General features: G+C 40.0%; 1 protein-coding gene across 3 annotated transcripts in view; it reads left to right on the plus strand.

Annotated features, from left to right (window-relative positions):
- ZMYND11 (zinc finger, MYND-type containing 11) overlaps nt 1–24,427 on the plus strand; it is a 64,347-nt gene extending 39,920 nt beyond the window's left edge. For 2 of the 3 annotated variants that reach the window (XM_010182258.1, XM_010182257.1), the window contains 11 exons: nt 4,310–4,387; nt 4,795–4,887; nt 6,357–6,444; nt 7,652–7,707; nt 8,452–8,529; nt 9,073–9,191; nt 11,025–11,232; nt 13,065–13,133; nt 15,014–15,286; nt 16,349–16,534; nt 22,303–24,427. In XM_010182258.1, coding sequence (XP_010180560.1) covers nt 4,310–4,387; nt 4,795–4,887; nt 6,357–6,444; nt 7,652–7,707; nt 8,452–8,529; nt 9,073–9,191; nt 11,025–11,232; nt 13,065–13,133; nt 15,014–15,286; nt 16,349–16,534; nt 22,303–22,425 — 1,371 coding nt within the window. In that variant the 3' untranslated portion in view covers nt 22,426–24,427. The remainder of the gene's footprint in view (nt 1–4,309; nt 4,388–4,794; nt 4,888–6,356; nt 6,445–7,651; nt 7,708–8,451; nt 8,530–9,072; nt 9,192–11,024; nt 11,233–13,064; nt 13,134–15,013; nt 15,287–16,348; nt 16,535–22,302) is intronic. The other variant, XM_010182259.1, reaches the window with a different exon arrangement.
- The last annotated feature ends 1,542 nt before the right edge of the window (nt 24,428–25,969 follow it).

Consider the following 25,969-nt stretch of genomic DNA (forward strand, 5'->3'; position numbering starts at 1 on the left):
GGAGAAAATGTGTTTGAAATACTTATAGCCAGTTAGTGCTGGCATTAACACGTTGCATTTCTGAAGAGTTTGTCTAGTTTTTTTCTCTTCAAAGGAAAGACTGCAGAAAAAAACTGCAGCCTAGTGCCCACTGTCACTCTGGGAGCTGAGAGCTAGATGCTATCGTAGGGTGTGAAGGATGGTCACTTCCATCATAAACAGTGCTGCTGCAGGATGGAGTGTTTCTTGGCGGTACCCCTAAACTCATGTGGTTCATAACATTTTGTAGTGAATTCCTGCTCTCTAAGTATGTCAGAATTCCTAAATGACACCTGCATAGTGCAATATATTGCTACCTTCTTTAACAGCTAAGGATTATAATTAATCTGGAATATTGAATACAGAAAGCTATGTAAATCCAACCTTCAGGTACCAGTTTCTAAGAAATAGATGTGCCACAGAGAATAAGGTATATATTAGGTATTTTTTGCACCCACAACCAAAGAGTGAGGTTGCAGCCTTGACCTTTCACCTACCAGATCTCCTTAATCTTCTACATGAAGATTGCTATCATGAAGATTATTACCTCACTCATACATCTCCTATGTAAACATGTATGCCTGACCAAGCCTTTCAATTTACCATGATTCAAAGCAGAAGGGTTGCAGATTTCTCTAAAAAATGGTGTAACTTAGGAGTCATCCTTGTGGGTTAAGTCCGGTAGGCAGCTAGGCACCACACAGTTGCTGTCTCACTTATCCCCAACTCCCACTGGAACAGAGGAAACGAAAGGGACAAGTAAAAGCAAGAAAACTTTTGGGTTGAGATAAAATTTGTTTAGTAAGTGAAGAAATGGAAGAAGAGAGAAAGGAAACAAAACAAAACAAGTTATGCAAAGGCAATCACTCACAGCCCTCCATGGGTTGACTGATGCCCAGCCAGTTCCCAAGCAAATGATAGCTAACCGCCTTGAAGCCCCTTTTCCCTTTCTGTTGCTGAGCATGTTGTTATATGGCATGGAATATCTTGGGGACTTCAGGTCATCTGCCTGGTTCTGTCTCCTCCCAACCTCTTGAGTATTCCCCAGTCGTTCACTCTGGGGGCAGTGAGAGATGGTGAAGGCGTTGACACTGTACAAACGCTGCTCGGCAAGAGCTAAAATATCAGTGTGTTATCAACACTGTTTTGGTCTCACATCTAAACCACAGCAACATACGACCTGCTATGAGAACGATTAACTCCACCCCAGGCAGACCTAGTACAATTCTATATTAAGATGATATGTCATACATATAGGATATCTACAAGTATAAAGATCCTGATAATCTTTTGAGACTGGACTGAATCTTAGCAGTCTCCTTGGAAGAAACTTGTACTTAAACAAGGTTTGCAGTAGCTTATCTTAGTATATCTGACTATGAGAAAAGATATGCAGTGGATTTTGCCACTTTTACAGATTCGCCATCATTGTTTTTGTTTCCCAAAAGGAGGAAATTAAAAGACGTAATTTTGTTTATACTTGCTTCTATATCACTCTGGCTATAAAGGGATCTGAAACTGCGTATATTTTCTTGTATCAGAGCAATAGAAATAGATTTTATGCAAATTGTATCCCCTGTCTAGTACTATCTACTTTCTTGCATTAAGTGGCTGTAGATTGACTTCTCTGTGAACACTACAAGTCTTCAAAATACATAATAGGGTTTTTTAAATTAAAAATTTACACATTTTCCAGTGTAGTTTCCAAAGAATGTGTGGGTGGTACCTCCTAAAGGGGCTAATGTTTGTTGAAAAGTGAATGAAGCGATTCTGTTATAACCTGCTTTCTACAAAGGGTGAGCAACCTTGCCATAAAAAGACATTTTGCTGGCTCATAGGCACCTATTCCCTAAATTCATTTCCTTTTAACATTTAGTAGAGGAACCTGGAGATCAAATTTTTCTTAAAATAAGTCAGTGTAGGTGACTGAAGGAAAAGAGGAGAAATTCAAGTTTGCCTGAATTGGCAAGTTAGTTATATCACTTTCATTGGTGCTTAAGAGGATATTAATTGCTGACATCCGTAATGATACAAAGCCAGCTATCTATCTTTTCTTATGATCTGAAGGATAAGACTGTAAACCATCTATCTTAACACAGTCTTTTACAAACTGTCTTGCCCAGCAGGGCATGAAAAACGGTTCGCATGATTTCTGAAATACTTTCAAAGGATGATAAATTCAGAACCATGTCTGCAAAAGAGATGTAGAAGGACTAGTCAGTGCAAGTGAATTTTATTGTGTCCCAGTAATTTTGAGTCCTTTAAAATGCTGTGTCATTAACAAGCATACAGCACTCCAGTGCCTAAAATGACGAAATGACAGCAGCGTTTCATAATGCAGATAATTTAATGCACATTTGGGTTTGCATTTGCAGTAGCAGTGTTGGTTTATGCAAAACTGAATAGATGAGTTGAATGCCAGCAGAATGCACATTCTCACGGCAGACAAAGTAAACCATGAATATACAGGTGGTGATTCAGACATACAGGGCAGGGTAAAATCCTGTCTCATTCCAGAGTTTGGAAGGAAGGTCAGGGCACCATTAATGTTATGAAAATAATGCTTAAATGTACTGTAAGTGTTAGAAAGACCTGGTGCTGGTCCTTTCAACAGTAGTTTTACCCAACAGTGGTAGTGTCCTGTTAAGAAAAAGCTATGTGTATTGTAGTATCTATGTAGGTTCAGGACTGAACTGATAGTTCAGCACAGTCTGTAGTGATTCTGTGCATACTGTTAAGCAGTCAAATAAGCAGCCTCATTGGAAGTGCTGTGTACCATTCTGATTCAAGAAGGAGGTAGTAAGTGCAGTCCTGAGATGAATAGGTTACACACTGGCTGTAGCACAAGGGCCAGCCTGTGAATTTCAGTGTCTTTAGTGTCTTGCAGACACTAAAGCAGAGGAGACACAATCAAATCCTGTCCATTTTTTGGTGCTAATGTGTAATTTTTACTCTTCCAAATAAATACATGAAAGTAGTTGCTCTGTACTCAGTATGTCTGCTCCCTCTATATGTCAGAGTAATATATAAGGAATACAGTAAAAAATATACATTTCTCGTCATTAATAGTTCATAAGCCTCAAACCTCTTTTAGTTACCTACTAGGACATGGATTCTGTTTTTCCTTGTGTTTGCTAAGCAACAGTCATCTGCATAATTATGTGGATCTTGCTAAAGACCATCAGAATTTGAGGATGCAGGTGTAACTGAGCCAGTTTGGTCCACAGAGTTTGCACACAAGTGGTGATGAGAACACAGGTGGTGGTCATGAGAAGGGGTGAACTGTGATTGGCCCACAGTGCATTCGGAGGTGTGAGGAGTAGGAGTAAATGTTTTTGCACGAGATGTGAGCAGTTAGAAGTTACTTCAGGGTAATAAACCTGGAATCCATGCTGTTGTTTCCCTATGCTTTTGTTTTGGACAGCTACTGTAGGCAAGAGCAAGGGGAAGATAGCACTTTTCAGCCAGCTGTTGTGGGGCCATGCACAGCTGTGCACAGCTGCTGTCACCTGCAGTTGGAAAGGCTGGTTTGTAGTAGCACGCCAGGCATTTGCAGAGAGCCACCTTCTTTTTAGCAGTGCATTTTCTGTATGCAGAGCTTCCCACTAGCCTGGATGGACTTTGAAGGGTGGGGATAAGTCTGTATATTAGTCTAAGATGAGGCGGGATCTGGATCTCAAACTGCTAAAAAGAAGCAGTCTCTGTTCCAGAATCTGGATTAGATTTTGTGAAGGAAGACCCACAAAAATCAACAACTGCTGTGTTTCTCGAGCAGTAAAAAGTGCTCTGAGTTTTCACTGGCTAGAGTGTATTTTACTTTCTCCCAGACAGTGTCATTTTGCCTAGTAAGCACATGATTTGTTGATGGTACAGGATATTCTTTAAAAAGTAATTTATTATTTTACTGAAAATATTAATGCCTTGCTAATAAAAAGACCATTAAATAAATTTTAAACTGCTCCCTAAAATGCCTTTCTTCATTGCCTTATTCTAATTAGATACTTCTTTACATGAGAGGTTTTGACAAAGTATTATGGATACAAGTGGAAATAAAACCTGTAATTCTTCTGTAGCTGAAGTCCTCAGCCCAGACATAATTCAAAGCAATATATATACTTGTTGTGACGTGCTAGTGTTACTGATTTCCCAGAAAATATTTTCCCTAAAAAAAATTGTGTGATATGTGATTCAAAGTTACCTTTTCGAATAATGTGATACAGAGAAAATTTTTGTTGGATGTATTTTGAAGTCAAGTTTAAAATAATAATATAATCCTGTTTTTCTTTGACAGAGTATCAAGAAGAAAAACACAAGTAAACAGGAGATGAGCACGTACCTGCGATTCATAGTCTCTCGTATGAAGGAGCGGGTGAGTCTGGAGCAGGGAAGCTGTTGAAGTGTTGGGTTACACTGTAGGGGGTTACACTGTGGTTGGCCATGTGTGACTGTGCAGGGAGGAGGGCTACAAGAGGGTGTAATTTTATTTCTCTTGTCTTAAGCTTTGTGTGTATTTCAACATACACTTACCATGTCTCATTGCTCAGATTAGTATCATTCTGGCAGGAGTAGTTTATGCCTGGGGCCTGTGGCTTCTCCGAAATGGACATTTTTCAGGTTTGAGACACATGTAGTCTGTCAGATTGTGGATCTGCTGTTTGGCCTTGTGTATTCCCCACCTGAAGTATTCCAAACTATTGCATTTTCAAAATACTTTTGTTTGTTTGTTTTAAGCATATTTTAAATGCAGTAACTTACACTGTCTTGTGGTCCTTTCAGGCTATAGATCTAAACAAGAAAGGGAAGGACAACAAACACCCAATGTATAGAAGGCTGGTGCACTCAGCTGTTGATGTTCCTACTATACAGGAGGTAGAGTGACTTGCTTTATAACTTCCACACTGTTTATGGTGTCTTTTAACAGTGAAGATAATCCTTAAGGACTAAAGGACTAATCCTGTTTAAGTCTCATCATGATCAGTGTTTCAGTATTGTATCCAGCATCGGATATGGGAGCTTAAAATACCAAACTTTTCCTCATAAATAGGTAACTGAATAAAACCATTTGAGTCATGCCTAGTTTTCAGAGTTAGAGTATCCCCAATTCCTTTTGTATTGAGGTTTTACTAGAAGCCTTAAGTAGCCGAAATGTTTAAAGGAAGTACCCTTTATCTGAGTCACTGAATATGGACTTGAGTGCCCATGTTTGCATATCTGGCCCAATGTTTTTTGGCCATATTCCAGTATTTGTCATTAAGCCCTTGTGTAGGTGACAACTTTATAAACATCAAAATGATTCATAAAGAACCAATCATTTTATTGATCACAAAAAAACAAGATTCACTTGAAACATTTGTTTTGCATTAGTTGTTCCAAAAATGAAGTACTAGTAGATATGTTGTTCTTTTTCCTGAACCAAAGGTCTAATCATGACTCATGAAAATCAACTGCACATGACCAAAATGAACAGCATATTCATCTTTATTCATTGCTGCAACTGGATTACTATCCAGTGCCGTAGTATATATTGCCCTTTACAACCATAGATGTGAAAAGCCTTTGTTTTATCATTGTTAGTGAAACACACGGATAAACAGTAGCTTCACTGGCAGTTTTGGAGACCAACACTACTGGCTGGCTTGGAGTAACGGCAACACTGGTTGAGCCTGAAAATAGGTCAGGCCTTCTTTTCACTGTGTCACCTTCAGCTGCTTCCACAGGACATCTTTTGGCCTTGATAACATCCTAGAAACCAGTGATGTTTTGTTTGATGATTGGAATTCTCATAGGTGTTCTTGACAGAGCACAACTGAAAATGCTGCATTCCTTATCAGACAAAAGACCGTACTAGGAATAATGAACTGCATGGCTCCATGTGGGCATTTGTTACAAGTTTGGAAGACTAAGACAGTCAGCCTGTGTCAGAAAACACTGACTGTCAAGTGAAGATCCTGGAAGTATAAAGGCAGTCAGCATTGATTTGAAACTAGATGGTATTTTAAGGTACAAAATATTCACCTCAGGGAATATATTTTGATTTCAGCAAGTGTTCTGGGACACACCTTATGATGAAGCTACTTCAGATTTACCTTGTTATAACCAAGAGAACTTATTTTTAAAACTCAAGTGTTAAAGCTTCTGAGCATTGCATAAAGGGACCAATGCAGCCAGCGTTCAGGTACTAACAAACCATGTCAAAGATTTGTAATTATTCCTTCTGTATGCAGGAAAGGCAGTGTCTGATCTGTATTGCATAATGCAGATTTCTGTGAAAGCTTCTCTGCATAAAACAGGTATAGCACTTGAAGTTTTTTCACAGTCCTGTGTTTTCTTTTGTGTAGAAAGTCAATGAAGGAAAGTACAGGAGTTATGAGGAGTTCAAAGCAGATGCTCAGCTGCTTCTACACAACACAGTGATTTTCTATGGAGGTAAAATACTACATTTACTGCTTGCTTTAATGGATTTATCTTTATCTGTAGGAAACTCACAAGTTCAGGATTGAATTTGGTATTAGATAATCTTAAGTGTGGATGAGGTCATTTGAGAGCCTTAAAAATCAAAGAAAGGTGCAAGAAGACTTTGCAAGGTCTTTTCTGGCCCACCTACTACACAATTATTTTCCTCCTCTCTGGCTAAATTAGGGTATTTGCATCTTTGCCATCCTGTTTCTTCTGCAGCCTAAGTCATAAGTCAGTCTATACTGCAGATTTTTGCCAGCATACATATGTTGTTCTAGGGTGGAAATAGGTCTGATCTCTGATGCTGTGTCAGGAGAAACTTGTACTATAGACATATTTTTCACTCGCGGGCAGTATCTGCCATATTGTGACAGCAAATATAGCTGCATCCACACTAGAAGTGTCCTGCTGCTGCAGTGTGTGGAGGTACAGCCATCAGAGAAGATGCCAGGCACTGGGAAGGTCGTAAGTTTGATATGGTGAGATGATGTGACTGGAAGTGGGAAAACATCGCCACTACATCCAGAAGCTACAGCCAGGTCCTGTAACAAGGTTCTCCAGAGCCATCATTTCAGGAAGGATGTGGTTCTCCCCTGCAGACATGGCCCACATAAGAGAAACTGGGAGAAGGGTGGGACCAGTCTGTTTGCAGCAAAGCAGGATCCACACTGTTGTTGACAGGGAGATATGTGAATGTGTTAATAGAGAAATACACAAGTGTAAAAGGAAACACAGAGTGATAAATAGTCTGTGAAGCATTACTCTGAGCCAAAATACTTATGTGATTGTACCTGTGTTCCTGTCAAGTGATGACAGCAAAAAGCCATGTTTTAGGACAATTGCAGTGTGTCAGTAAGACACTAGCAGAGAAAGTAACTGGATCCATATTAAGAGCAACCCTGTTTTTTCCCTGCTGCTGCTCCTCTGATAAGTACTTGTATTGTTCAGTTTAAAAGCTCCCAACAGTATTTTTGCATATAAATGTGAAAGAGAAAACAAATACAGAACTGATTGTTAGAAAATTTTAAATGGAAGGGTTATCCAAGTGACTAAATTATGTTTTATATTCTGAAGCAAGACGATTATAGCATGAAAGTCATAGCAATGACAGCTGCAAGTCTTTGTGAGCACTGTGATCATACTGTGGTTGTTCATACCATTTATTTTTAATTTATAGCGGACAGTGAACAAGCTGATATAGCGAGGATGCTTTACAAAGACACATGTCATGAAGTAAGTAGTACCAAATAACCATGCTTTTCATTTTCAAATCTAAGAAAGTTATTCTTCATATTACAAAAAATAAAATGAGTGTGAAGTTTGTTATAAATTTTCCCTTAGCTTTCTCATAGCTGATTCATAATTCCTCTTTCTTCTTTTTTTTCTTTTTTTTTTTCAACTAGACTATCATCTGGAAAATACTGATACTCCAATTTTAGTTTTGAAAATGACTTAGTCATATAACTGGACTAGAAATAATTGTACTTGCTAATATAAATTGAACCTGAGGTGAGATTCCTACGAAATTCTGTAATTGGCATTGAAACATTTCTGAACATTCAGAGGAGACCAAAAAGTAAAGCTAGGAGAGCTGTCACACTTTCTCCATTTGTACAGTTGAATTAATTCTTTCAGAATGTACTTTAAATATTTGATGAATTTAAAGAACTGTTCTTTGCATTTCTGCTATACTAAATCATTAGGAGTTGAATTAGTCTTCTCTCCTGCCTTTTTTTTCTAAAATATACAATATTTTAACATACATAATCATAACATATAATGAATAGTGTTTCTGCAGCTTGTCTTACATTCGCTCTCAGCTCATCTCAGTTTCACACCTCTAGTCTGCATAGACAGAAGTAACTCAACTAAATTAGCAGGCAGGGTTGAAAAATTTTACTGCTTAAGAGAGAAGGACACTAGTGGTGTCACATAAATAGGATGTTTTGGGCTAATCTACCTTTTTTTGTTTTTCAGCTGGATGAACTGCAGCTTTGCAAGAACTGTTTCTATTTGTCAAACGCGCGACCTGACAATTGGTTCTGCTATCCTTGCGTATGTTGCTGACACAGATTTTTATGTGTTTGCTTTTCTGTATAAAAGCCTGCAGTTTTGGTGTCATTAACGCATTGAATATTCCGTTTCAGTAGGCTTATTTCAAAAGCATGGTTAAGACTGTAAACCTAGATATTTTACACAAGTGAAATGTTGATTGAAGTTCAAAGCTGGAACAACATAGGTTATAAAACTTGGTTATCAGCCAGTTACAACAGTCTCACAAGAAAATAAGGAGCTTACAGAAATAAAACTTTGCTCGTGGATGAAGCTATAAAGACAGTTTTATTTTTTGGACTTCTTAAGATCCCTGTTTTCAATAGAGAGCTACACCCTTTTCAGACTTTCTAGGTTTTTTACTTTGATCCAAGCAATACATCTAACAGGGAAATACGTGTTGTAGGAAAGTAAAAATGAAAATAGCACTAGACATAAAAAGCAACCATATTCTTAAGATACTAGCATAGTATTACAGCAAAATATTTGTGAGAGATGTCAGTATAACACTTCATATCCAATAATTAAATGCATCATTTTTTCCAGATACCTAATCATGAGTTGGTTTGGGCCAAAATGAAAGGCTTTGGGTTTTGGCCAGCCAAAGTCATGCAGAAAGAGGACAATCAGGTTGACGTTCGCTTTTTTGGCCATCACCATCAAAGGTAATTTATTAGTTCCAGGTGCTGCTTTTTACAAACAATACTTCATATAATTTATCTCATCTATCATGTTGTAAACCCTGACTCAGCTTGTTGCCAACATTAGAAAGACTGAGTACTTTGCCATAATTGTTTCAGAAAATTTAAACCTCAGTCTAACACATCCGAAGTTGCCAAATGGCTCAGAGATTCCCTTTCCACAGTTGCCATGGGGTTGTTACTTAATGCCATTTTAATTAAAGAAAGCAAATGAACTTCAATTGTTTCTTCAAATGAGTACCAGCCTGCTAATCCTGGCCAAGGTGAAAATCGGGCAGAAGTGTACACTTAGTACTAGCAGTATTGACTTTGTGGAATTTTCTCTTCTGAGCAGGCACACTGCAATTTTGTGTTTTAGTAGCATAATATACATCACAAATGTTTCTGTCTCACTGCTAGAACATTGACAGAGCTCCTGCTGTGCCAGTTTGCAATTTCATAGAGTAACTCTCTACATTGGAAACTTCACCCTTAGAGATGGCTTTTACTTCCAGCTCCAGTTGTTTGTTCAGCATTTGGGGAGGGTTACAGTAGTATTACTACACTGGATGTACTGACTTTTTTACTGTTTGATTTATATGCCTATAATATGAGGAGAGAAGACATTTGCAAAATAATGCATGGTTGTTGGGAAGGTGGTATATTTTGGTGCATCCCAAAAGGGCCTAGACAGTTAACTCAGTAACAGTGTTTTATGAGCCTGTTTATTTAAATTGCTTTTAGTGTAACTTGCACAATATGTAAAGTGTTTTCATTTGTTATATGAACTGCCGTTTTTCTAATAGGCATCAAATGGGTAAAGAATCTTTATTTGTGTTGCAATCACAGAATGATTTAACTTGAATCTCTTTGCAAATGCAGCTTTTCTCATTAGTAGTTTTGTCATTAAGTTCGCACAAGCTATTTAACATGACACGTAGGATGAGGCGCTTGCAGTTTCTTAAACGTGACCTGATAGAATAAGCAAAACACATTTTACTGGAGTGCCACTGCTTAGTTACTGTGCTGGACTTAGAAGAAAGGCCAAATTCCTGGTTGTTGTAAATTAGTACTGTTCCCTTGACTTCACTGAAATGAAATTTATATTGCAAGAATTGAGAATCTGGCTGCAGGCATTTAATTTGTTACAGTATTTACTCTGTTATGTAGATGTGTGTGGCAGTGACTGTTTCTCTTTTATGTCCAGTGCTGCTTGGTATAACCTTTCAAAATGTCAAGAGCTGCCCATCTAACTCTGAGGACTCTCTGAAAATATTTAAGAGGACAAACTCGAAAGTTTGTCACCTTTGGAACCAAGTCACTGGCATGAATTCAGTCCAAAAGATCATGACAGTCCTCACATGAGTTCACCCCTGATAGACAGGTGCCCAAACTACAAAATGTCTCTATTCGAGGTGATAATTTGGTACATTCCTTGATAGTTTTAGCAAAGAGGTCAAGGGTTAAATTGGATTAGCATGCGAGCCTTCAGTAAAGATGTTTCTGTGTCTGACTCAGGGTATTTAGCAAGAGAGCAGGTAGGAGACGTGACTGCTGTTGGTGCTGGGGAGGTTTGTGGCTCACCACAAGACTTTCAGCCACAGCACCCACAGCTAACAAGTGCAAATAGAAACACAAATGTCTAATGGTATGCAGTCTGTTTTTTTCAAATGTGTTGAATAGAGAAAAATTCTGGGTAAAAAGGAGTTGTCAGCAAACAGCCACTGTGAAAAACTGCTTTTGAAGTCAGTTTCTCATGTCAAGATTCTTCATCTGAGTTTAATGTTTCTGAACATGTCTGTATTGTATATTCTAAAGGGCCTGGATCCCCTCTGAAAACATTCAAGATATCACAGTTAACATCCATCGGCTGCACGTGAAGCGCAGTATGGGCTGGAAGAAGGCCTGCGATGAGCTGGAGCTGCACCAGCGTTTTCTTCGTGAAGGGAGATTCTGGAAATCGAAGAATGAAGATAAAGGGGAAGAGGAGGCCGAGTCAAGTATCTCTTCCACCAGCAATGAGCAGGTGAGTGCTGCCACAGCGTTAGCAATCAGGGCAATTTATTAAAGGGTACAAAGATGGCAAATTTTTAATTTTTCTACTGTTAAATTAGCCTTGTGCTCTGCAGTTCTGTGGTGACAAGAAGAGGATTCAAAGCCTTATTTTCCCTATGTTTTGTGACTCAGTAAGAGCAAGAATGTAGTTTTCCTCTTTCCTCAGCTTCTTGGATGATCTCTCAGAAGTTTTTAAATGTTTGTCACCTACAGCACTTTGATGAGACAGACCAAGATTTCTAAAGTTAAATAGGAATGTTGAAGTTAAATGTCATGGGTATCAGATAGACTGCAACACTGCTTTCTTGGACTCCCATCAAGGGACAGCCCTCTAGCTCTGCAGCCTTTTCACAGCTGGAGTATGGGCACTTTGGACTATATTCTGTGTTACAGATCCCTTGACATTTTCAGCAAATCCAACTAAAGTTAGGGGCAGGCATTGCACTTGAGGACCATGTGACCAGCAGCTGATTAATGTCATTAAAAATAATTCTGCAAAACAAGAGAAATTCTATTGCTTTAACAAAGGTGAAAAGCACAAAGGGACAATATACAAAACTTTACATTGTTATATGGAAATTCCCTTATCACAGCTGAACCTTGCTAGTTCTCCATTGTCCAAGAGGGTGTTATATATTCACGATTACTGACTTGGCAGTAAGATTTTAATAGCTTGCAGGATGTTTCTCTGTACTTTTGGCAGTCTTTTCCTTGGCAACATCTTATTTCTTCATTTAAAACAACTGTCCTCTCTCTAAGTCTGTGTTTTAAAAAATCAGCATGTTTTCACCTTCTTCCTTTGCCCTCTTGTCAAACAGGTCTGTCATCTAATTTGCAGCTGAAAACTGGGTGTTGCTTTAAGGGAATGCCCCTTATCAAAGTGGTTTTAGGGGTTTTTTAGCCTGATTTGCTTAGCTAACCCTTTGCAGCTCCTCTAGTTATTGTCGTGTATGTAGTCATGCAACGATGTGTGACGAAACAGGAAAATGGTCACATATAATATTTGTGGAAGATAACAGTGGCTTTACCCCAGTTTATCAGAAGTGTCAGTCATGGAGTTTGAAGTGTCCATTTGCATATTTTCTGTTCCACCCCAACTGTTCATCCTTCACTTGATCAATGCTTATTATACCTGTTTCACTGGTTTCCCAGACACAGGAACATAAGAGTAGCTGTCAGTCACAGCGCTCTGCAGTATCCTGCAGTATCCTGTTGCTAACACAAGCTGGTACTTGGATGCTTCAAAGACAGGAGCAAGAACTTTTCTGTAAGCCTTTGCAAGACAACACACCATCCACTTGGATCTCACCCTTGTTTCTATTGCTGGAGACTGTCTTTTTTTCTGATGCATGAAGTCTGTACCCCTCCAACGATACAGTTATAATCAATTCTAACAAGTCAGAATAATCTTACCTTCTTTACATATATACATTCTCTTTGTAATTATTGCTGTTTTCTGGCTTCCAACAAGATCTGCTGCCTAATTATGGGACACTGATACCAGAATATTCCAGAAAACAAGTGTTTGAATTTGGGTACTTTAGCATTTGGGTATTTTGGCAAATACATATTGAACATTAAAACTTATTAAAGAATTTTGTTCCTTCATGCAATCATAGTCATCAGTGATAATGTGGAAAGTTTATTGTTTGCACTTCTCATTCAAGAACAGTATTCATCTTTCTATTTGCTAAAAAAAAAAATAATTGCAAATAATTACAAATAAAAGGTACATCAATTATGTTATAATGAACATGAACTGTTTTTTTGAATGATTTAATATGGTTTTCTTAATGCTCACAGCTGAAGGTTACTCAGGAACCAAGAGCAAAGAAAGGACGACGTAACCAGAGTATGGAACTCAAGAAAGAAGTAAGTCACCTCAATTACCATGTTTGTAAAGATTGCAAAGTATAAAATGTCTGACATTATAGACACTCCTTCAGTTTCTGTCACCTTTTACTAATTTTATGGTATTAATCTTGGAAGTTCCAGCCCCATACCTTGGTCCTCCTTGCTAACAAACATAACTGTACGTCCCACATGCAAGCCACTGGTGTCATCATGGTAATATTCTGTATCATTGAAAAATCAGCAGTCAGCTTACAACTTTATTTTTTTTAATGGCGAATTCAGGCTAGTTAGTAAGTCTGTAAACAGCAGAAATTAGAAGGTATTTTGCACAATCAAGACTATTTCATTTATAAAATGTCATATCCACCTTTGTCCTTGGAACGAACTTCCTTGTTTATCCAACTTGCACACTGAATGATCACGTAACCGAGGGACTGTATTATTATGCTTGTACACAAGGGGGCAGTTACTGAAACAGCCATAAATCTCACATTTCCTAACTTTTGAGTGCTTTTTCCTGGCCTTGTTTCATCTGCATGTTGAGCACATACGCACAGTCCTTGGAAGAGGACTCAAGACTCCATCACAAAGGAGGGTTCAGGTATTTTAGCATCAGATTTATGTGCGATGACTCTGCTGCCTGAAACGTGGACATTGCCACTTCTGGTATCTGGGAACCTGCCTCCCTGTCGTAACTGATGCTGCAGGGGTAGCTCTGTGAGGCACCTTCCTCAGTGGAGGCAGTGACACACAGTTTGTGCTCCCTGAGGCACAAACAATATTTGAGTGCAAGATAGGCAGACTACAGTTTAGGATGCCTCGTCATTTTTATTGTGTTTTCTGTCAAGCAGATGCTGCAATTTGCTTCAAATGTTGTAACATTTGCCTTCTTAGCTCTGCTCTGATTTGATCAGTGATCCAGAAGTCAATCACAGTGACCTATTAGAAAGTGATTGGTTCCAAAGGGGATACGCAGTCAGGCTTTTGATTGATGTGAGCAGTGCCCCATCACACAGACAAGCACAAAGTCCAGTCCTGAGCAAGTCTGGTGTTACACAGACTGTGTGCTCTGTCTGTACATTATTAAATGAGCTTTTAAAAATCTAAGTTTAAAAAACAAATAATGAACAAATAATGTTCATCTGTGTCTTCAGGCTCTTCAAATACCAATCAGAGTTTGCAGGAATGTTACTTCTATCTGTTCTAAAGAGCAGGAACAATTGGTGTTACAGTTTAATAACACAGGCTGCTAAATTCAGTACAGTGCACTACAGTAACTATGATTTCTTTCTTGATAATTGTGTAATTACAGAAAACTTCTGTGGTCATCAAAGTCTAGTTCTATATTATTGGAAGCAAGACTTAGACGCTCATTAGCCTTTCATCTTCAAAGCACCTTTGAAGTACTAATCAATCTTTGCAGCAGTTCTATGAAATCAGTGGAATATTGTAGACTCCACTGGAGCCTGTTGGGCCAGAGTAAGCCCAGAGCTTGCCAAAATAATTCAGGCACCTTGGCCATGTGGCTACAGTCTCTTCAGGGAAAATGGTAGGGGCAAAAACCTATAGCAACCCTTTAGCAATCCCAAGGGATCTGCAGTGGTTCAGCATAGCCTCTGATGTTGGTGGTACTTTCTGGGAAGTGAGTGTGACATACTGATACCAGACGTGTGCTTCCTTCTGGAGGGCTCCTCGCTGAAGCCAGAAAAGCCTGACCAAAGAGTCTACCCACTGGAATGCTGCTTTTCCTCAGGGTCCCACATCCCATTAGCACTTAAGGTCTTCAGCAGACGCCTTTCACATTAATTGTGCTGGCATTAGTCATGTAACATTTTTTTCTGAAAGTTAACTTGTTCTGTTTTGATATCTGGATTTACAAGCTTGTTCTTTCTCTGTAGGAGCCAGAACCTGAAACTGAAGCAGTAAGTTCAAGCCAGGAAATTCCCACAATGCCTCAGCCCATTGAAAAAGTTTCAGTCTCAACTCAGACCAAGAAGTTAAGTGCCTCTTCTCCAAAAATGCTGCATAGGAGCACCCAGACCAGTAACGATGGAGTATGTCAGAACATGTGCCATGACAAATACACCAAAATCTTTAATGATTTCAAGGACAGGATGAAAGCTGATCACAAAAGAGAAACTGAGAGAGTTGTGCGAGAGGCAGTAGAAAAGGTAACCTTTGCTGAACACCACCTACACTCTGGTTTGAGGAGAGGAGGAGGATGGATTTTTTTTTCACATTCTTTTCTACTTTTGTAGCATTCATCCTTAAGAAAATGAATTTAAAAACTTTTCCAAAGACACCACATATGAATAGTCTTCATTATTGCTTTTTAGACCATTTCTGTGCCAACAGACCTTAGTTGAAACAGAAAACTCCTGCTTTTTTTGCTTGTTGTCCTGAGAAATCAGTTTGTGATCCAAAAATGAAACTAATTGTTCACTCATGACTGTTTCCAAAGCCTTTGTCTCCATTGTCAAGTGTGGTTGTAAACAATGGCATCATTTAAATGCTATTTATAAATAATTCTCCTTTTGTTGATCTTCTGACCTAAACATTAAATAGATTCACTGAAATTTGTTTGAATTTTCTTATCTAATGATAACCTCTTTAAAATTCAATATCTAAGCCTGAGCTGGTCACCTTTGGCTGGAGAGAGCAGGACAAATAGACAATGATTTGTCTGACCTCTCCTAAGTACCTGTCTTAGGACAAGATGAAGGACTGTGTAATCAACTTGGGGAGTTACAGGTGTTAATCCTGTAGGATTAAGACACCAAACTTCTAGATAAGTGAGCAAGGGCAAATGAGTCCCATTGACAATGAATACTAACAGGTACCTCTTACTGAACTCAGGGATGTTCCGTTTTGTATTTTCAATTCTGCCTTTGCTATAGATTTTTGTGCAGTTGTAGGTTTGGAAAAGACAAAAACTTTGTCTAAGATAAATTCATAAATTTGTAAACTGATCATTGACAAAATATACGTGGAAACTATTTAGCTCTTTTTGTAGATGCCTGGCAGAATAGAAATATGGTGACCTTTTTATTTTGAACTTTTCTTATGGGATGGAAGCTTTGTTTTAACTCCGAAAGAGAGAACTTTTTGTTTTCTAAATAGGAGAAATCTCTGATTATGTGACCTCCACCCTCAACAGAGGTTTAAGAAGTATAGAAGCTACTTTTATTCCAGTAGCTGTTCACTGACTTGCTTTGCTGACTTTCTTATGGCAGCTGCGTACAGAGATGGAAGAAGAGAAAAGGCAGGCTGTAAATAAAGCTGTGGCCAACGCACAAGGAGAGATGGACAGAAAATGTAAGCAGGTAAAGGAGAAGTGCAAAGAAGAATTTTTAGAAGAAATTAAGAAGCTAGCAGGCCAGCACAAGCAACTGATTTCCCAGACCAAGAAGAAGCAGTGGGTAAGTGTCAAAAATTTATTACAAGAGCGTAAGTGGAAATGTATAATGCATACTGCAGGCCAACAGAAAGTGATTTCTCCTTTACTTTTAACTGCACTGCTCTTTTAGCTTTAAGGTTTTCTCCTTCATATTACTGCTTTCAAATTTTCTTAACTTCCAAGTTTCAGCTTGAAGTCCTGATTACTTTCCGTCTTAATTATGTAGTGTTAACAGTACCATCTTCTTGAGTTTAATCAGACAGTAGTATCAGAATATTTTTTCTAAATGCAGTTTTACTCCATATAAGACATATTTTGTGTTATGTTCACACTCCTTTGATCGCAGGACCACAGAGGGTACAAATTCTGGTGGCATACATTTGTATTCCCCTGCTAATAAATCACAGAATCATACAATGTTTTGGGCTGGAAGGGACCTTTAGAGGTCATCCAGTCCACCTCTCCTGCAGTGAGCAGGGACATCTTTAGCTGGATTAGGTTGCTCAGGGCCCTGTCCAACCTGACCTTGAATGTTTCCAGGGATGAGGCATCTACCACCTCTCTGGGCAACCTGTGCCAGTGTTTTACCACCCTCATTGTAAAACGTTTCTGCTTTGTACCTAGAATTTCTTCCTTATAGCTCATATGCTGGTAGTAAAACACTTTTGGCCTTCTCGTCTTCTAGCTTTTTCTGCAGCTCTTGTATATTCTTTTGTACTTAAGACACGACTTTCTGAAATTGTTCAGTCCTTAAGCCCAAGTCTGCGGCATTGCCTTCAAATAACATGTTTGTACGCCCTTCAGAAAAGTGAAGACAGACAAACTTTTCCTTGTTTTTGTTTGGTTTGTGTCTCGTGTTACCTTTTCAACCAGAAGTGGGTTCTCCCACATGGCTGTACAGCATCTACTCAAACACTGCAAGTCCTGTAATACCGTGCCGCCAGCCTATAACAGAGTAAGGGTGGAAACGGTTGTGCTGAGGAGCAGTGAGCCCGGCACACAGACAAACTTTGCTATTTCTTTGCTAATTTTCATGGAACAAGGAAATGAAAGCCATTGTTTGGGAAATCACAGTGCACTGTGATAGCCATCTATAAGATACAGGAGAGTGGGTCCAAGACTTTCTCACCTCCTTTTGAGCCTTGATTTTGCCAGATGCAGCTGAGGAGCGTGTGGGTGCCTTGCCACAAGATGGCACGCTGGTCTGAGCAGCAATGGACGGCTGTGTCCCACTGCCACTGCCACGTGGGGACACCGGCCCTGGCTTGTCCCGCAGATCCTGCCTGTCTTCGGCTGTAAAGGGCTGTTTGTTTTATGTTCAGCCTCATTAGTCCTTGTTCTTACAGATGAAACGATGGACCCTGCAGAGAAGACTCTGCTCTGCAGAAGAGTAAAATAAATAGTAAGGCAAGACAATCAGTTGCTGTCACAGTTAAGAGTTCAGGTTTTTGTAAAAAGAATTACTTCAAATGCCAGAGCTCCTGTAGAGTCTTCATTTCTGTTCCTAATAGAGATTTTACGGTGGGTGTTACGATATTGCAGTGCTTGGGTCTGTCAGTTAGAAAATTCCTCCCTGCCTACCTATCTCGGCAGACCAGAGAAGTTATTCAGGTCTCCGACATGATCAAGTTACTGTGTTTAATGAGTCACCAGCTGCTGGTGTCTGCGTGCATGCTTTTGCCTGTGGCACTTGAGAGGGAAATGGAATTGCCTTTGCCCGCTACAGAACTACATCAAATTAGCTCTCTTCTGGCAAAAGTTAAGAGGGCACATGTGAACCACTGCCACCATTCAGCTGACGTGCAGTAACTCAGTCACAGTAACTTGATTGTGAGTCTTGACTTTGCTATAGCAGCTTTTTGGTGCTTTTGAAGGCGAAATTTATGAAAGGGACTCCCGAGACTTGCTTTCATCTGCTCCAGTGTGCCTTTACTGTAGCCTTTAGCCTGATCATAGGCCTGGTCTGGCACCATATCATTGCATCTTACGATCATGTGCATAAATCCCCTTTCTGAGCAAGACAATTAAAGATATAAAGAGCATTTGATAGTCCTGCCTATTTTTGTGGCCCCAGAATTATCTGAGCTGTCAATCATCATGTTAGATAAAGGCATCATACAGGCAACTGGTTTGCACGTGGCAGGAGAGGGAGGGTAAGGATAAACACCTTTGCATTCAAGCTGATGAATCTGCTGCCAACACGCAGCCTCGGGCGGCTGGGGCTGGTCCAATTACACAACTCCCTGGTGGCTTTTCCTTCGGTGGTACTAATGACAGTCCCTGGTGTGTAGTGCTGCTCTTGCACGCTGCGATTATAATGATGATACCTCCTTACCAAAATTTCATGTAATTAACACACATACTAAATGAGTTTTGGTGGCTTTGCTTTTTAATTAGAAGCAGAGACCTCTGGTTTTGCATAATGCAGATGTCTAGGCTTGGGGATACAGCTGCTGTTATTCACACTATGTTTGCCCTTTTCTCATACCTAAAAAAAAAGGCAGTCAGGATGGAGGGTGCTGTACAGACACGCGAGCAGATGCACTCCCAGCACTCAGAAGCCTGACACATAGTTAAAGAACAACTTTTGCTGTTGCTCCAACTGGTCACAGCCCCCTTGGCTTAACCCGATTTTCATTTTTACACATTCAGAAAATTTTGATTTAATACAAATACCTCAAGTAATAGCAGTTGAAAGGAAGAAACTTAAAGGCAGGGATAATGATGAGATTATGCAGTTTGATGGCCTCCAGAGCACAGGCTGGAGTGCTGGTCTTGGCTGTGTTTCTTTTTTTATTTCTCCCAGTTCTTTTACTTGCGTATAAGCAAATTTAAACTGGTGCAAAGTTCATTTTTATAGACAATTTTAACTTCTCTCTCTTTCAGTTATATAGCATGTATATTTATCCTAACTTGCAACAGGTTGTTTATAAGTGGATGAGCATTGTCCGTGATGTGTACTGTCTGAAACAAAAACCCAAGTTACTGGTAACGTTTAGAAAGAGGAAAATACAAACAAAAGAGGAGGCTGGCATTTTGCCTTCTCTGCCACACGTGCTGGTACCAGCTTAGATGACACTGTTTTCCTTTTTTAACTGGAGATTTACATTCCATGCTTAAGGCCAGCATATGTAAAGGGAAGTGCAGGACCCACAGATCTGTTGTCCTCCCCTGTTTCAGCTTTTTTTGATCTCTCTAAGCCAGCAGATGTGAAGCTGCTCTCTGGGCTGAGGCCCACACTGTACATAATGCAGAGACACAGCTGTTCCCATACCTTTCCAGCAGATGATCCTAATAGTTCCCACAGGCTTGGCGGCAGCCAGCAACATGAAAAACCAGGAAAACAGCTCTCAAGAGGACACTTGTTCACAGACATTTCTACAAATAAACTTCCCTGGAGCTAAGTTGTAAAAGGAAAATGGAGAGGTTCCCTTCTTGTGCAGCTACAGCAGTCCCTTTATTGCTGATGTAAATAAATAGTTATTAGTTTAGCCAATGTAAATGGCTGCTTTCTTGGATCTGTCTTTTAGTAGTGTGTGTAGGGTTGTGGATTTTTTTTTGTTTCAAGGCAGTTGGGTTTGTTTTCTTTGTAATTCTCTGTTTTATTAACAATGCTGTAGCTAAACAGGACCTAAAAAGTAAATTGTGTGTTATTCTCTGGTTTGATAAAAGCCTGCACAGATTGTGATATCCCTCCTTCTGTTCCCTGTCATGCAATGAGCATTTCGGACTGGATTCATAAAGATACTCTCTGATTTTGAGCAGACAAATTCAGAAAGACAAATCTGAGATGATTAGAGCCTGGCTTTTAAGGGCGCTGAGTATAAATGGTCCCTTTAGAGGGCAGCAATGCCACCCTACTGTACAGGATTTTGTCAGAATGATAGTTAATGCTTTTGCAGCACTCCCTTGGGGGTATAAAACCACCCAGAGACAGGACACATTGCTGATCTGGGTGCTGGACCTCCTTGTTGCCCACCCATAGTGCTGACCAGTGTGTTGGTTCGATACAATCATAGAATCATAGAATACCAGGTTGGAAGGGCCCACAAGGATCATCCAGTCCAGCCTCTCAAGGTAAAAGTATTGTTTAAATGAGATGAGTCAGTACCCTGTCAAGCTGACTTTTAAAACTGACCAGTGTAGGGGAATTTACCACTTCCCCTGGGAGATTGTTCCAATGTCTGATTGATCTCATGGTAAAAAAATTTCTTCTGGAGTTCAGTTGGAATCTCCCCAAAAGCAACTTGTGTCCGTTACCCCTCATCTTCTCCACGTGACTCCTTGTGAAAAGAGAGTCTCCATCTTCTTGGTAGCCAACCTTTATGTACTGGTACATGGTGACAAGGTCCCCCCTAAGCCTTCTCTTCCCAAGGCTGAACAGGCCCAGTTTTCTCAGCCTTTCTTCATACAGCAGGTCTTCAGTCCTCTGATCATCCTTCTGGCCCTTCTCTGGACCCTTCCAACCTGTTCACATCTTTTTTGTATATGGGGACCAAAACTGTACACAGTACTCAAGGTGTGGTCTGACCAGTGCCGAGTAGAGAGGGATAATGACTTCTTTGTCTCTGCTGGTGATGCCCTTGTTGATGCAACCCAGCATCCTGTTGGCTTTCTTTACAGCTGCAGCACACTGTTCGCTCATGTTGAGCTTGTCATCCACCAAGACCCCAGGTCCCTTTCCACAAGCCTGCTCTCAAGCCAGGTAGAACCCAGTCTCAACTGCATCCTTGGATGATGTATTCCCAGATGCAAGACCTAACATTTGTCCATGTTGAACTTCATACAGTTCCTGCTAGCCTACTTGTCCAGTCTGTCCAGGTCTTTCTGGAGGGTGGCTCTCCCTTCTTGGAGTGTCTAGAGTTCCCTTTTTTTAGTTCCTCAGAGGCTATAGGGTTATTTTCCAGGTAGCCCTTCAAGGTACCAGGAAACAGGGGGCGTAGGTAGAAATCCTCTTTGCTGCAGCACTCCCCAGAACCAGGTATTTCTGCAGAAATCACAGGCTGTGCAGCAGTTTTGTGCTGTCCTGATGGGTGTGGCGAGGGACGAGAGCCCATGTGGCCATCCAGTGTACACCAGACCTTCTCTGGTTTCTGGAACATTGAAGGAAAAGGCGCTTTCTTGGTCTTCTCAGCAGCTGTGATGTAGTGTGAGGTTTTCTTTTCACAAGCCTGCAGCGCTGTCTGGCAGTCAGGGAACCCCAACAACAGCAGCCTCCTTGCAGTCCTACCCTAAATGGGCTTTAACAAGCCATTTGGTAATGAATTATTCTTTTCTCCAGAAATGCTGTGACTTCTGAGATTTCCCTAGCCCAAAAGGATCTTCCCCAGCAACCTCTGGACAGGTCAGGTTTGTAAAGAAACCTCAGAAATGGTGATTTTCAAGCTTGTGCAGAACCTGTTCACACCAGAAGTGCCTCTTGATTTATGGTATCTTTTAAGATATAGATCAGGATGCTATTATACAAATGTAGGGTAAAAGATGGTTCCTGCACTGTGTGGCTGAAAAATGTCAGTCACCTGCCCTGAGAGATGAGTTTTCTTCAATGCATGATGATTTTTTCAAAAGCAATAATCCAGACTCCAGAAAATATAAGAAAGCATTGTGCAGATTTGCTAAAGATTGCTACATACGTGTGAAAAATGCCCTCCTGCCTCTGGATGCCCCCAGGGTGGATAAAGGAGAAGCGTTGCTCAGCGTGCGCCGGTGCATCCGGGGCAGGTGGAGCAGCTGTGGGTCGGTAAGGAGGGAGTTGTGAGGGTGGTGATCTCCTCTCGTTTGTTCCCGCAGTGCTACAACTGTGAGGAGGAGGCCATGTACCACTGCTGCTGGAACACCTCCTACTGCTCCATCAAGTGCCAGCAGGAGCACTGGCACGCCGAGCACAAACGGACCTGCCGCAGGAAAAGATGAAAGCGCCGCTCCTCCCCTAGCGCACCACCCCGATGATTGCTATTCTCAGACACAGCGGTTTTTGTTTCCAAGAAGCCAAAATTGTTTAGGATTTGCTTCCCATTTTGCACCAGCCTTTAAACACTTTTCGTAATAGAAATTTTGCACAGTAATTTCAATCTTCTGTTTAATGCTCCTCCAAAATTTTTGTCAGCGAAAGGAAGTTAACATCCGTGGGAGCAGGTTAATTTGAATAATTTTAAACTAGGGGATCTGTTGCATTTTCAGCAAATTTTAAAACATTTTTAGGTTTTACAGAGATTTTAATCTTTAAGAACAGCAGATCTAAAAAGAAAACAACTCATGCAAGTTTAACAAAAGGAACGTTTAAGAACTAGATCTGAATGTAAGAAGTATAGAACTGTTTCAGAAAAACGAAGCATACTACCTTGATGTAACATTTATTTCTTAACCTTGTTGAGCTGGTTTTGTTCAGCTTAATTTTACTGTTTAAAGGCATTATCTATTGGTTATACCAGTGGGTACATGATTGAATTTAGGGAACAGGGTTGACACAGCAGGTGCTAGTCCTGCGTATTTTTTCTTAAATATTTCCCAACTGTGTTTTATTTTCATTATTTCTTTTCAATATATAACTTTTATAACAAAATATTAGCTTTGATCTTGTAGTTTAAAATCACAGGGAACTGGGGTAATCTTTTACTGAGCTGGATCTTAGAGAAAAATGAATATTTAAATTTTGAAGTTTGCACATTTCATCTTTGTCCTAACATGAGTGCTTGTAACAAGAATAAGAAAAGCCAAAAAACTAAAAAAAAAACAAACCAACTACCTTTATTCATACACAGAATTACGAGGCATACAAATTTCTTTATTGCGCCCCCCTTCAGCCTCCCCAATCCAACGTCATTTGACTGCCCATGGTCTGGTGTCACCCGGTCCATTATGACTTGATAATGAAAGGAGAAAAAGCACTTAAGTTTCACAGAAGCCGTTATGTTTGTAGTAATGGGTCATTGCCTAATAATGAGCTCCATCACTGTACTCAGAATGAAGAATAATGCATGTTAATTTTCTTGTATTAAAGATGCCGTGATTTGTAAAAAGTCTGTATTTTGCGGAATGTCTGGATTAAGAAGCATTACCAATAGGAATGGATCGATAGTTGAAAAATGATTTTCTTTTTGTTTGTTTTATATATAGATATATGAATTGCATCCACGTTCAGAGACAATTTTTTAAATAGATGTAAAGCTTACTTAAATAGCTTTTCTTTTAAAGTGTCTCCGCATTTTAGTTTCTTTCGAAGATTGGTCTTAGACTGAGTCATATGCCCATTAATCATCCAGCTATTTTTTGAGAAGTTAGAGGAATAATTTGTAAATATTTATTTAGATCTTTGATATTTATTGAAAGCAATTACATGATGGAACGATGGAAGCTGAAGAATCGGGAGGAAAGCCTTTAAAAAAGTTTTCTCTAGGATTTGTCAGGGTCATTGTAAAGATGAAAATATAACTAAGACTTCTGTGAACTACCACTGAAATCCTGATCTTTTTTACTTACAGTGGTGATATAAGTTAATTAACTAGATACTGCCAAATAATGCCCAATATGTTGCAGAAATTAAGTGGTAAGTCGATTGGAAAAAATAGCAAGTAGACGGTAACTTGTATTACCACAGCTACATTATTGCCTGATAAATGTGTAATTAACTTTTGTCGCCTCTGTGTTGTGACTGTAAAACACTTCACAACTAAAAATCAATCTCGTTCAATTACTTTACAAGTTCCAAAACTTCGATCCACCCCTATGAAAGCAAGTTATTGTGGAAATATTTTTGGTGTAAAATCATTCCAGAATATGTAATATTTAACTGATAGCTGCATGAAAGTAAGATTCGTGTTACTTTGGCTTTTTTGTCTCTGTTGACACGGTTGCACATTTCCAAGTTACTACAGCGTGAAAACTGTGTGTTTTAAAGAAAAAAAAAAAAAAAAGATTGTGGCCTGGTTTTGTATAAGTTTTAGGTAAAATTACAATTGATTGTTTTAGGAATCATGATTTAAAATTAATTTTTCTGCAAATCATAAAGCTATATTAAAGTGTTGAGCTTAGCCACTATGCACATTGTAATTATTCATTGTGGCTGTCCAGTTTATGATGCATTCTGGCATTTTGTAAGCTGCTCTGACTAGCAATATATAGAGTCATTTAATGTGTTAACATTGGTTAATAAATGTATTTAAAAAAAACCTCACTGAAAGTGTCTGTGTTGATTTTGGCCGGTTGTCCTCACATCCTTGGATGGGTGTGCATGAGGCTGCTGTTTTCACTTGTCCTCACCTCGAGAGAGCGGGGCTGTGGATGGAGGAGCTGTGCCCTGCAAGGCCCTTGCTCCTGGCCTGAGATGAGCTGGCCGGTCCATGCAAGGGCTGGAGCACACACGCCTCACGCCACCAGAAGTGAATCTTTTCAGCCCGTTCAGGGCCGTGTCCATCATGTCCTGGTTTTGCTGCCAAGGGGGGGCTCGCAGTCTCCCTTCTCCCTGGGTTTCCTCTCTCTCTATGCCACCAAGGTGCCTGAGGGACCCGAGGGCCTGTGCTGGTGCCACTGCCCACAGGGTACGTCCTACAGCCACCCCTAGAAGAAAGGACCATTTGGGACTGAGCCACAGGCACCACAGGTTGTCCTGGAGCCCTGTTGTGACTTTATGGCTGCAGGATGGACGCTGGGACTTAGTTTCTCTGTGGCAATTGAGAGTTTTCGTGTGGGAATTAAGACCTGGCAAGACCTGCTAGGCCCAGGGGAAAAAATAAAAAGTTAATAATAAAAAAGTTAATAATAAAAAAGTTACCTGTTTGCCAGTTCAGGTGTCACCAGTGGGGCCGGTATTGGGACCAAACAGGTTAAAAGCTTTGGAAGTGCTCCGGCAGCTTCCCATTCCCGCCAGATAACATGGGTCCTCTGTGACCTATCGTACCCGACCACGCATCCCATGCTGGCCCCTGTCACTGCCACCCCTGCAAAGCAGAGGAGGACATTTGTCCTTATCCTGCCCCAAATCTGCGAACTTCTGTCCACCAGAACTGTTAGGATGAGCAGGGGTTTCTCTGAGCTGCTGCAGACAGCGCTGTATCTCAGTGCTCCTGCAGCATCAGTTTAAAGGCATTATTTGTGGCTTTTTATTGTTGTTAATTTGATGTTGACTTTTCCTATTTTTAATGATTATTATTGTTGCTATTGTTAACATTATTACTGTTATAATTATTAATTATTATTAAATAAATTGGCTATTTATTCTAATATGGAGGAGCAATGGTTTCTGCCTCCTGCTTCCTTTAGGTGGAGTGAGCTGCCCAGCTCAGGGCGTGTTTGCCGTTCCAGATCTTAAATGACTATGTGAAATATGTTTGGGATTTGTTACCGGTAGTTAGGGGCTACCCAGCCAATTTTAGCCTCACTGAGCGAGCGTGCATATGTGAGCTCTGCCTATGTGATCTGTGCATATGCTTTCCAAATGCTTCATAAATCAAATTGGGGG

This window comes from Mesitornis unicolor, unplaced genomic scaffold (assembly GCF_000695765.1).
Source record: "Mesitornis unicolor isolate BGI_N332 unplaced genomic scaffold, ASM69576v1 scaffold2004, whole genome shotgun sequence".
Classification (NCBI taxonomy): domain Eukaryota; kingdom Metazoa; phylum Chordata; class Aves; order Mesitornithiformes; family Mesitornithidae; genus Mesitornis; species Mesitornis unicolor.